This window comes from Salvelinus alpinus, chromosome 4, assembly GCF_045679555.1.
Source record: "Salvelinus alpinus chromosome 4, SLU_Salpinus.1, whole genome shotgun sequence".
NCBI classification, from domain to species: domain Eukaryota; kingdom Metazoa; phylum Chordata; class Actinopteri; order Salmoniformes; family Salmonidae; genus Salvelinus; species Salvelinus alpinus.
In genome coordinates, this window is record NC_092089.1 from 11,795,974 (window position 1) to 11,809,267 (window position 13,294).

Consider the following 13,294-nt stretch of genomic DNA (forward strand, 5'->3'; position numbering starts at 1 on the left):
TTAGATTGACTGGTTGGGTAATGTAGCGACCAGCGTCAGAGCCTTTGATTAGATTGACTGGTTGGGTAATGTAGCGACCAGCGTCAGAGCCTCTGATTAGATTGACTGGTTGGGTAATGTAGCGGCCAGCGTCAAAGCCTTTGATTAGATTGACTGGTTGGGTAATGTAGCGGCTAGCGTCAGAGCCTTTGATTAGATGGACTGGTTGGGTAATGTAGCGACCAGCATCAGAGCCTTTGATTAGATTGACTGGTTGGGTAATGTAGCGACCAGCGTCAGAGCCTTTGATTAGATTGACTGGTTGGGTAATGTAGCGACCAGCGTCAGAGCCTTTGATTAGATTGACTGGTTGGGTAATGTAGCGACCGGCGTCAGAGCCTTTTATTAGATTGACTGGTTGGGTAATGTAGCGACCGGCGTCAGAGCCTTTGATTAGATTGACTGGTTGGGTAATGTAGCGACCGGCGTCAGAGCCTTTGATTAGATTGACTGGTTGGGTAATGTAGCGTCCAGCGTCAGAGCCTTTGATTAGATTGACTGGTTGGGTAATGTAGCGACCAGCGTCAGAGCCTCTGATTAGATTGACTGGTTGGGTAATGTAGCGACCAGCGTCAGAGCTTCTGATTAGATTGACTGGTTGGGTAATGTAGCGACCAGCGTCAGAGCCTTTGATTAGATTGACTGGTTGGGTAATGTAGCGACCAGCGTCAGAGCCTTTGATTAGATGGACTGGTTGGGTAATGTAGCGACCAGCGTCAGAGCCTTTGATTAGATTGACTGGTTGGGTAATGTAGCGACCAGCGTCAGAGCCTCTGATTAGATTGACTGGTTGGGTAATGTAGCGACCAGCGTCAGAGCCTTTGATTAGATGGACTGGTTGGGTAATGTAGCGACCAGCGTCAGAGCCTTTGATTAGATGGACTGGTTGGGTAATGTAGCGACCAGCGTCAGAGCCTTTGATTAGATTGACTGGTTGGGTAATGTAGCGACCGGCGTCAGAGCCTTTGATTAGATTGACTGGTTGGGTAATGTAGCGACCGGCGTCAGAGCCTTTGATTAGATTGACTGGTTGGGTAATGTAGCGACCGGCGTCAGAGCCTTTGATTAGATTGACTGGTTGGGTAATGTAGCGACCGGCGTCAGAGCCTTTGATTAGATTGACTGGTTGGGTAATGTAGCGACCGGCGTCAGAGCCTTTGATTAGATTGACTGGTTGGGTAATGTAGCGACCGGCGTCAGAGCCTTTGATTAGATTGACTGGTTGGGTAATGTAGCGTCCAGCGTCAGAGCCTTTGATTAGATTGACTGGTTGGGTAATGTAGAGACCAGCGTCACAGCCTTTGATTAGATTGACTGGTTGGGTAATGTAGCGACCAGCGTCAGAGCCTTTGATTAGATTGACTGGTTGGGTAATGTAGCGGCCAGCGTCAGAGCCTTTGATTAGATGGACTGGTTGGGTAATGTAGCGGCCAGCGTCAGAGCCTTTGATTAGATGGACTGGTTGGGTAATGTAGCGACCGGCGTCAGAGCCTTTGATTAGATTGACTGGTTGGGTAATGTAGCGACCGGCGTCAGAGCCTTTGATTAGATTGACTGGTTGGGTAATGTAGCGACCGGCGTCAGAGCCTTTTATTAGATTGACTGGTTGGGTAATGTAGCGACCGGCGTCAGAGCCTTTGATTAGATTGACTGGTTGGGTAATGTAGCGACCGGCGTCAGAGCCTTTGATTAGATTGACTGGTTGGGTAATGTAGCGTCCAGCGTCAGAGCCTTTGATTAGATTGACTGGTTGGGTAATGTAGCGACCAGCGTCAGAGCCTTTGATTAGATTGACTGGTTGGGTAATGTAGCGACCAGCGTCAGAGCCTTTGATTAGATGGACTGGTTGGGTAATGTAGCGACCAGCGTCAGAGCCTTTGATTAGATTGACTGGTTGGGTAATGTAGCGACCGGCGTCAGAGCCTTTGATTAGATTGACTGGTTGGGTAATGTAGCGACCGGCGTCAGAGCCTTTGATTAGATTGACTGGTTGGGTAATGTAGCGACCGGCGTCAGAGCCTTTGATTAGATTGACTGGTTGGGTAATGTAGCGACCGGCGTCAGAGCCTTTGATTAGATTGACTGGTTGGGTAATGTAGCGACCGGCGTCAGAGCCTTTGATTAGATTGACTGGTTGGGTAATGTAGCGACCGGCGTCAGAGCCTTTGATTAGATTGACTGGTTGGGTAATGTAGCGTCCAGCGTCAGAGCCTTTGATTAGATTGACTGGTTGGGTAATGTAGAGACCAGCTTCACAGCCTTTGATTAGATTGACTGGTTGGGTAATGTAGCGACCAGCGTCAGAGCCTTTGATTAGATTGACTGGTTGGGTAATGTAGCGGCCAGCGTCAGAGCCTTTGATTAGATGGACTGGTTGGGTAATGTAGCGGCCAGCGTCAGAGCCTTTGATTAGATGGACTGGTTGGGTAATGTAGCGACCAGCGTCAGAGCCTTTGATTAGATTGACTGGTTGGGTAATGTAGCGACCAGCGTCAGAGCCTTTGATTAGATTGACTGGTTGGGTAATGTAGCGACCGGCGTCAGAGCCTTTTATTAGATTGACTGGTTGGGTAATGTAGCGACCGGCGTCAGAGCCTTTGATTAAATTGACTGGTTGGGTAATGTAGCGACCAGCGTCAGAGCCTTTGATTAGATTGACTGGTTGGGTAATGTAGCGTCCAGCGTCAGAGCCTTTGATTAGATTGACTGGTTGGGTAATGTAGCGACCAGCGTCAGAGCCTTTGATTAGATTGACTGGTTGGGTAATGTAGCGACCAGCGTCAGAGCCTTTGAGTAGATTGACTGGTTGGGTAATGTAGCGGCAGCGTCAGAGCCTTTGATTAGATTGACTGGTTGGGTAATGTAGCGACCGGCGTCAGAGCCTTTGATTAGATTGACTGGTTGGGTAATGTAGCGACCAGCGTCAGAGCCTTTGATTAGATTGACTGGTTGGGTAATGTAGCGACCGGCGTCAGAGCCTTTGATTAGATTGACTGGTTGGGTAATGTAGCGACCGGCGTCAGAGCCTTTGATTAGATTGACTGGTTGGGTAATGTAGCGACCGGCGTCAGAGCCTTTGATTAGATTGACTGGTTGGGTAATGTAGCGACCAGCGTCAGAGCCTTTGAGTAGATTGACTGGTTGGGTAATGTAGCGACCGGCGTCAGAGCCTTTGATTAGATTGACTGGTTGGGTAATGTAGCGACCGGCGTCAGAGCCTTTTATTAGATTGACTGGTTGGGTAATGTAGCGACCGGCGTCAGAGCCTTTGATTAGATGGACTGGTTGGGTAATGTAGCGACCAGCGTCAGAGCCTTTGATTAGATTGACTGGTTGGGTAATGTAGCGACCAGCGACAGAGCCTTTGATTAGATTGACTGGTTGGGTAATGTAGCGACCAGCGACAGAGCCTTTGATTAGATTGACTGGTTGGGTAATGTAGCGACCAGCGTCAGAGCCTTTGATTAGATTGACTGGTTGGGTAATGTAGCGACCAGCGACAGAGCCTTTGATTAGATTGACTGGTTGGGTAATGTAGCGACCAGCGACAGAGCATTTGATTAGATTGACTGGTTGGGTAATGTAGCGACCAGCGTCAGAGCCTTTGATTAGATTGACTGGTTGGGTAATGTAGCGACCAGCGTCAGAGCCTTTGATTAGATTGACTGGTTGGGTAATGTAGCGACCAGCGTCAGAGCCTTTGATTAGATTGACTGGTTGGGTAATGTAGCGACCAGCGTCAGAGCCTTTGATTAGATTGACTGGTTGGGTAATGTAGCGACCAGCGTCAGAGCCTCTGATTAGATTGACTGGTTGGGTAATGTAGCGGCCAGCGTCAAAGCCTTTGATTAGATTTACTGGTTGGGTAATGTAGCGGCTAGCGTCAGAGCCTTTGATTAGATGGACTGGTTGGGTAATGTAGCGACCAGCATCAGAGCCTTTGATTAGATTGACTGGTTGGGTAATGTAGCGACCAGCGTCAGAGCCTTTGATTAGATTGACTGGTTGGGTAATGTAGCGACCGGCGTCAGAGCCTTTGATTAGATTGACTGGTTGGGTAATGTAGCGACCGGCGTCAGAGCCTTTTATTAGATTGACTGGTTGGGTAATGTAGCGACCGGCGTCAGAGCCTTTGATTAGATTGACTGGTTGGGTAATGTAGCGACCGGCGTCAGAGCCTTTGATTAGATTGACTGGTTGGGTAATGTAGCGACCGGCGTCAGAGCCTTTGATTAGATTGACTGGTTGGGTAATGTAGCGACCGGCGTCAGAGCCTTTGATTAGATTGACTGGTTGGGTAATGTAGCGACCGGCGTCAGAGCCTTTGATTAGATTGACTGGTTGGGTAATGTAGCGACCGGCGTCAGAGCCTTTGATTAGATTGACTGGTTGGGTAATGTAGCGACCGGCGTCAGAGCCTTTGATTAGATGGACTGGTTGGGTAATGTAGCGACCGGCGTCAGAGCCTTTGATTAGATTGACTGGTTGGGTAATGTAGCGACCCGCGTCAGAGCCTTTGATTAGATTGACTGGTTGGGTAATGTAGCGACCAGCGTCAGAGCCTTTGATTAGATTGACTGGTTGGGTAATGTAGCGTCCAGCGTCAGAGCCTTTGATTAGATTGACTGGTTGGGTAATGTAGCGACCAGCTTCACAGCCTTTGATTAGATTGACTGGTTGGGTAATGTAGCGACCAGCGTCAGAGCCTTTGATTAGATTGACTGGTTGGGTAATGTAGCGGCCAGCGTCAGAGCCTTTGATTAGATGGACTGGTTGGGTAATGTAGCGGCCAGCGTCAGAGCCTTTGATTAGATTGACTGGTTGGGTAATGTAGCGACCAGCGTCAGAGCCTTTGATTAGATTGACTGGTTGGGTAATGTAGCGACCAGCGTCAGAGCCTTTGATTAGATTGACTGGTTGGGTAATGTAGCGACCAGCGTCAGAGCCTTTGATTAGATTGACTGTTGGGTAATGTAGCGACAAGCGTCAGAGCCTTTGATTAGATTGACTGGTTGGGTAATGTAGCGACCAGCGTCAGAGCCTCTGATTAGATTGACTGGTTGGGTAATGTAGCGACCAGCGTCAGAGCCTTTGATTAGATTGACTGGTTGGGTAATGTAGCGACCAGCGTCAGAACCTTTGATCAGCGGAGTTAAACGAGTGATGTCCTTACGGGTTCCCCTTTCCTTTCCTTTCCCTTCCCTTCCCTTCCTTTCCCTTCCCTTCCTTTCCTTTCCCTTTCCCTTTCTTTTACCTTTCCTTCCCCTTTCCCCTTCCTTTCCTTTCCTTTCCCTTCCCTTCCCTTTCCTTTCCTTTCCCTTTCCCTTTCCCTTTCCTTCCTTTCCCTTCCCTTCCCTTTCCTTTCCCTTTCCCTTTCTTTTCCCTTTCCTTTTCCTTTCCTTTCCTTTTCTTTCCCTTCCTTTCCTTTCCTTCCTTCCCTTCCCTTCCCTTCCTTCCCTTTCCTTTCCCTTCCTTTCCTTTCCCTTTCCCTTCCCTTTCCTTTCCCTTCCCCTCCTTTCCCTTTCCTATCCCTTCCCCTTTCCTTTCCCTTCCCTTCCCTTCCTTTCCTTTCCCTTTCCCTTTCTTTTCCCTTTCCTTTCCCTTTCCTTTCCTTTCCCTTCCTTTCCTTTCCCTTTCCTTCCTTTCCCTTTCCTTCTTTTCCTTTCCCTTCCTTTCCTTTCCTTCCTTCCCTTCCTTTCCCTTTCCCTTTCGTTTCCCTTTCCCTTTCCATTCCATTCCATTCCCTTCCATTCCATTCCATTCCATTTCCATTCCATTCCATTCCATTTCCATTTCCATTCCATTCCATTTCCATTCCATTCCATTCCATTCCATTTCCATTTCCATTCCATTCCATTCCATTCCATTCCATTCCATTCCATTCCATTCCATTCCATTCCATTCCATTCCATTCCATTCCATTTCCATTCCATTTCCTTTCCATTCCATTCCATTCCATTCCATTCCATTCCATTTCCATTTCCATTCCATTCCATTCCATTCCATTCCATTCCATTCCATTTTCCATTCCATTCCATTCCATTTCCATTCCATTCCATTCCATTCCATTCCATTCCATTCCATTCCATTCCATTCCATTCCATTCCATTCCATTCCATTCCATTCCATTCCATTCCATTCCATTCCATTCCATTCCATTCCATTCCATTCCATTCCATTCCATTCCATTCCATTCCATTCCATTCCATTCCATTCCATTCCATTCCATTTCCATTCCATTCCATTCCATTCCATTCCATTCCATTCCATTCCATTCCATTCCATTCCATTCCATTCCATTCCATTCCATTCCATTCCATTCCATTCCATTCCATTCCATTCCATTCCATTCCATTCCATTCCATTCCATTCCATTCCATTCCATTCCATTCCATTCCATTCCATTCCATTCCATTCCATTCCATTCCATTCCATTCCATTCCATTCCATTCCATTCCATTCCATTCCATTCCATTCCATTCCATTCCATTCCATTCCATTCCATTCCATTCCATTCCATTCCATTCCATTCCATTCCATTCCATTCCATTCCATTCCATTCCATTCCATTCCATTCCATTCCATTCCATTCCATTCCATTCCATTCCATTCCATTCCATTCCATTCCATTCCATTCCATTCCATTCCATTCCATTCCATTCCATTCCATTCCATTCCATTCCATTCCATTCCATTCCATTCCATTCCATTCCATTCCATTCCATTCCATTCCATTCCATTCCATTCCATTCCATTCCATTCCATTCCATTCCATTCCATTCCATTCCATTCCATTCCATTCCATTTCCATTCCATTCCATTCCATTCCATTCCATTCCATTCCATTCCATTCCATTCCATTCCATTCCATTCCATTCCATTCCATTCCATTCCATTCCATTCCATTCCATTCCATTCCATTCCATTCCATTCCATTCCATTCCATTCCTCATTCCATTCCATTCCATTCCATTCCATTCCATTCCATTCCATTCCATTCCATTCCATTCCATTCCATTCCATTCCATTCCATTCCATTCCATTCCATTCCATTCCATTCCATTCCATTCCATTCCATTCCATTCCATTCCATTCCATTCCATTCCATTCCATTCCATTCCATTCCATTCCATTCCATTCCATTCCATTCCATTCCATTCCATTCCATTCCATTCCATTCCATTCCATTCCATTCCATTCCATTCCATTCCATTCCATTCCATTCCATTCCATTCCATTCCATTCCATTCCATTCCATTCCATTCCATTCCATTCCATTCCATTCCATTCCATTCCATTCCATTCCATTCCATTCCATTCCATTCCATTCCATTCCATTCCATTCCATTCCATTCCATTCCATTCCATTCCATTCCATTCCATTCCATTCCATTCCATTCCATTCCATTCCATTCCATTCCATTTCCATTCCATTCCATTCCATTCCATTCCATTCCATTCCATTCCATTCCATTCCATTCCATTCCATTCCATTCCATTCCATTCCATTCCATTCCATTCCATTCCATTCCATTCCATTCCATTCCATTCCATTCCATTCCATTCCATTCCATTCCATTCCATTCCATTCCATTCCATTCCATTCCATTCCATTCCATTTCCATTCCATTCCATTCCATTCCATTCCATTCCATTCCATTCCATTCCATTCCATTCCATTCCATTCCATTCCATTCCATTCCATTCCATTCCATTCCATTCCATTCCATTCCATTCCATTCCATTCCATTCCATTCCATTCCATTTCCATTCCATTCCATTCCATTCCATTCCATTCCATTCCATTCCATTCCATTCCATTCCATTCCATTCCATTCCATTCCATTCCATTCCATTCCATTCCATTCCATTCCATTCCATTCCATTCCATTCCATTCCATTCCATTCCATTCCATTCCATTCCATTCCATTCCATTCCATTCCATTCCATTCCATTCCATTCCATTCCATTCCATTCCATTCCATTCCATTCCATTCCATTCCATTCCATTCCATTCCATTCCATTCCATTCCATTCCATTCCATTCCATTCCATTCCATTCCATTCCATTCCATTCCATTCCATTCCATTCCATTCCATTCCATTCCATTCCATTCCATTCCATTCCATTCCATTCCATTCCATTCCATTCCATTCCATTCCATTCCATTCCATTCCATTCCATTCCATTCCATTCCATTCCATTCCATTCCATTCCATTCCATTCCATTCCATTCCATTCCATTCCATTCCATTCCATTCCATTCCATTCCATTCCATTCCATTCCATTCCATTCCATTCCATTCCATTCCATTCCATTCCATTCCATTCCATTCCATTCCATTCCATTCCATTCCATTCCATTCCATTCCATTCCATTCCATTCCATTCCATTCCATTCCATTCCATTCCATTCCATTCCATTCCATTCCATTCCATTCCATTCCATTCCATTCCATTCCATTCCATTCCATTCCATTCCATTCCATTCCATTCCATTCCATTCCATTCCATTCCATTCCATTCCATTCCATTCCATTCCATTCCATTCCATTCCATTCCATTCCATTCCATTCCATTCCATTCCATTCCATTCCATTCCATTCCATTCCATTCCATTCCATTCCATTCCATTCCATTCCACTTCCATTCCATTCCATTCCATTCCATTCCATTCCATTCCATTCCATTCCATTCCATTCCATTCCATTCCATTCCATTCCATTCCATTCCATTCCATTCCATTCCATTCCATTCCATTCCATTCCATTCCATTCCATTCCATTCCATTCCATTCCATTCCATTCCATTCCATTCCATTCCATTCCATTCCATTCCATTCCATTCCATTCCATTCCATTCCATTCCATTCCATTCCATTCCATTCCATTCCATTCCATTCCATTCCATTCCATTCCATTCCATTCCATTCCTTTCCATTCCATTCCATTCCATTCCATTCCATTCCATTCCATTCCATTCCATTCCATTCCATTCCATTCCATTCCATTCCATTCCATTCCATTCCATTCCATTCCATTCCATTCCATTCCATTCCATTCCATTCCATTCCATTCCATTCCATTCCATTCCATTCCATTCCATTCCATTCCATTCCATTCCATTCCATTCCATTCCATTCCATTCCATTCCATTCCATTCCATTCCATTCCATTCCATTCCATTCCATTCCATTCCATTCCATTCCATTCCATTCCATTCCATTCCATTCCATTCCATTCCATTCCATTCCATTCCATTCCATTCCATTCCATTCCATTCCATTCCATTCCATTCCATTCCATTCCACTTCCATTCCATTCCATTCCATTCCATTCCATTCCATTCCATTCCATTCCATTCCATTCCATTCCATTCCATTCCATTCCATTCCATTCCATTCCATTCCATTCCATTCCATTCCATTCCATTCCATTCCATTCCATTCCATTCCATTCCATTCCATTCCATTCCATTCCATTCCATTCCATTCCATTCCATTCCATTCCATTCCATTCCATTCCATTCCATTCCATTCCATTCCATTCCATTCCATTCCATTCCATTCCATTCCATTCCATTCCATTCCATTCCATTCCATTCCATTCCATTCCATTCCATTCCATTCCATTCCATTCCATTCCATTCCATTCCATTCCATTCCATTCCATTCCATTCCATTCCATTCCATTCCATTCCATTCCATTCCATTCCATTCCATTCCATTCCATTCCATTCCATTCCATTCCATTCCATTCCATTCCATTCCATTCCATTCCATTCCATTCCATTCCATTCCATTCCATTCCATTCCATTCCATTCCATTCCATTCCATTCCATTCCATTCCATTCCATTCCATTCCATTCCATTCCATTCCATTCCATTCCATTCCATTCCATTCCATTCCATTCCATTCCATTCCATTCCATTCCATTCCATTCCATTCCATTCCATTCCATTCCATTCCATTCCATTCCATTCCATTCCATTCCATTCCATTCCATTCCATTCCATTCCATTCCATTCCATTCCATTCCATTCCATTCCATTCCATTCCATTCCATTCCATTCCATTCCATTCCATTCCATTCCATTCCATTCCATTCCATTCCATTCCATTCCATTCCATTCCATTCCATTCCATTCCATTCCATTCCATTCCATTCCATTCCATTCCATTCCATTCCATTCCATTCCATTCCATTCCATTCCATTCCATTCCATTCCATTCCATTCCATTCCATTCCATTCCATTCCATTCCATTCCATTCCATTCCATTCCATTCCATTCCATTCCATTCCATTCCATTCCATTCCATTCCATTCCATTTCCATTCCATTCCATTCCATTCCATTCCATTCCATTCCATTCCATTCCATTCCATTCCATTCCATTCCATTCCATTCCATTCCATTCCATTCCATTCCATTCCATTCCATTCCATTCCATTCCATTCCATTCCATTCCATTCCATTCCTTTCCATTCCATTCCATTCCATTCCATTCCATTCCATTCCATTCCATTCCATTCCATTCCATTCCATTCCATTCCATTCCATTCCATTCCATTCCATTCCTATTCCATTCCATTCCATTCCTTTCCATTCCATTCCATTCCATTCCATTCCATTCCATTCCATTCCATTCCATTCCATTCCATTCCATTCCATTCCATTCCATTCCATTCCATTCCATTCCATTCCATTCCATTCCATTCCATTCCATTCCATTCCATTCCATTCCATTCCATTCCATTCCATTCCATTCCATTCCATTCCATTCCATTCCATTCCATTCCATTCCATTCCATTCCATTCCATTCCATTCCATTCCATTCCATTCCATTCCATTCCATTCCATTCCATTCCATTCCATTCCATTCCATTTCCATTCCATTCCATTCCTCATTCCATTCCATTCCATTCCATTCCATTCCATTCCATTCCATTCCATTCCATTCCATTCCATTCCATTCCATTCCATTCCATTCCATTCCATTCCATTCCATTCCATTCCATTCCATTCCATTCCATTCCATTTCCATTCCATTCCATTCCATTCCATTCCATTCCATTCCTTTCCATTCCATTCCATTCCATTCCATTCCATTCCATTCCATTCCATTCCATTCCATTCCATTCCATTCCATTCCATTCCATTCCATTCCATTTCCATTCCATTCCATTTCCTATTCCATTCCATTCCATTCCATTCCATTCCATTCCATTCCATTCCATTCCACTTCCTCATTCCACTTCCACCTTCCATTCCATTCCATTCCTTTCCATTCCATTCCATTCCATTCCATTCCCTTCCATTCCATTCCATTCCATTCCATTCCATTCCATTCCATTCCATTCCATTCCATTCCATTCCATTCCATTCCATTCCATTCCATTCCATTCCATTCCATTCCATTCCATTCCATTCCATTCCATTCCATTCCATTCCATTCCATTCCATTCCATTCCATTCCATTCCATTCCATTCCATTCCATTCCATTCCATTCCATTCCATTCCATTCCATTCCATTTCCATTCCATTCCATTCCATTCCATTCCATTCCATTCCATTCCATTCCATTCCATTCCATTCCATTCCATTCCATTCCATTCCTTTCCATTCCATTCCATTCCATTCCATTCCATTCCATTCCATTCCATTCCATTCCATTCCATTCCATTCCATTCCATTCCATTCCATTCCATTCCATTCCATTCCATTCCATTCCATTCCATTCCATTCCATTCCATTCCATTCCATTCCATTCCATTCCATTCCATTCCATTCCATTCCATTCCATTCCATTCCATTCCATTCCATTCCATTCCATTCCATTCCATTCCATTCCATTCCCTTCCATTCCATTCCATTCCATTCCTTCCATCTCCATTCCATTCCATTCCATTCCATTCCATTCCATTTCCATTTCTTCCATTCCATTCCATTCCATTCCATTCCATTCCCTTCCATTCCATTCCATTCCATTTCCCATTCCATTCCATTCCCTTCCATTCCATTCCATTCCCTTCCCTTTCATTCCATTCCATTCCATTTCCATTCCCATTCCCTTCCATTCCTTTCCATTCCATTCCATTCCATTCCATTCCATTCCATTCCATTCCATTCCATTCCATTCCATTCCATTCCCTTCCCTTCCATTCCTTTCCATTCCATTCCATTCCATTCCACTTCCATTCCATTCCATTCCATTTCCATTCCCTTCCCTTCCATTCCCTTCCCTTCCTTTCCTTTCCTTTCCTTTCCATTCCCTTCCCTTCCTTTCCCTTCCCTTCCCTTCCCTTCCCTTCCCTTCCATTCCCTTCCCTTCCTTTCCTTTCCTTTCCTTTCCCTTCCTTCCCCTCTCCTTTCCATTCCCTTCCCTCCCCTTCCCTTCCCTTCCCTTCCTTTCCTTTCCTTTCCCTTTCCTTCCCTTCCCTTCCTTTCCCTTCCCTTCCCTTCCCTTCCCTTCCCTTCCCTTCCCTTCCCTCCCCTCCCCTCCCCTTTCTTTCCCTTCCCTTCCTTTCCCTTCCCTTCCTTTCCTTTCCTTCCCTTCCTTTCCCTTCCCTTCCCTTCCCTTCCTTTCCTTTCCTTTCCTTTCCTTCCCTTCCCTTCCCTTCCTTTCCTTTCCTTTCCCTTCCTTTCCCTTCCCTCCCCTTCCTTTCCTTTCCCTTCCCTTCCTTTCCTTTCCTTCCCTTCCTTTCCTTCCCTTCCCTTCCCTTCCCTTCCTTCCTTCCTTCCCTTCCCTTCCCTTTCCTTCCTTCCTTTCCTTTCCTTTCCCTTCCCTTCCCTTCCTTTTCCTTCCCTTCCCTTCCCTTCCCTTCCCTTCCTTTCCTTTCCTTTCCTTTCCCTTTCCTTTCCTTTCCTTTCCTTTCCTTTCCCTATTCAGCATGTTGTTCCTTGTTATTATCCCCGATGACTTCCCCTCTTTTCATATATCCATCTTTCCTCGCTTCCTCTCTCCTCCGGGACCCCAAACTGCATTGGGAGGTGAAGATCCATAGTCCCTCACCTCAGACTTTCTTCTCCAATGTGTTTTGAGAAAGGAATGCAAGGAAAGAGGACGTGATAAATCAAGGAAAGATGACGTGATTAAAGTCAAGGAAAGAGGACGTGATTCAAATCAAGGAAAGATGACCTTTGACCTGTGTTGTTTGCTTCTTTTCCCTTAGAGTACAATCTGGAGCCGTGTGAGAACCCCGGGACCCCCAGGTTCGGCTGGCACACAGGCGTCAGCTTTGGCATCGGA

General features: G+C 44.6%; 1 protein-coding gene across 1 annotated transcript in view; it reads left to right on the forward strand.

The window, feature by feature from the left end:
• Window positions 1-13,294, forward strand: part of LOC139572868 (CUB and sushi domain-containing protein 3-like) — a 1,528,140-nt gene that overhangs the window by 870,537 nt on the left and 644,309 nt on the right. The window contains exon 22 of the mRNA XM_071395690.1: window positions 13,218-13,294. This exon is cut by the window's right edge and continues 112 nt beyond it. Coding sequence (XP_071251791.1) covers window positions 13,218-13,294 — 77 coding nt within the window. The remainder of the gene's footprint in view (window positions 1-13,217) is intronic.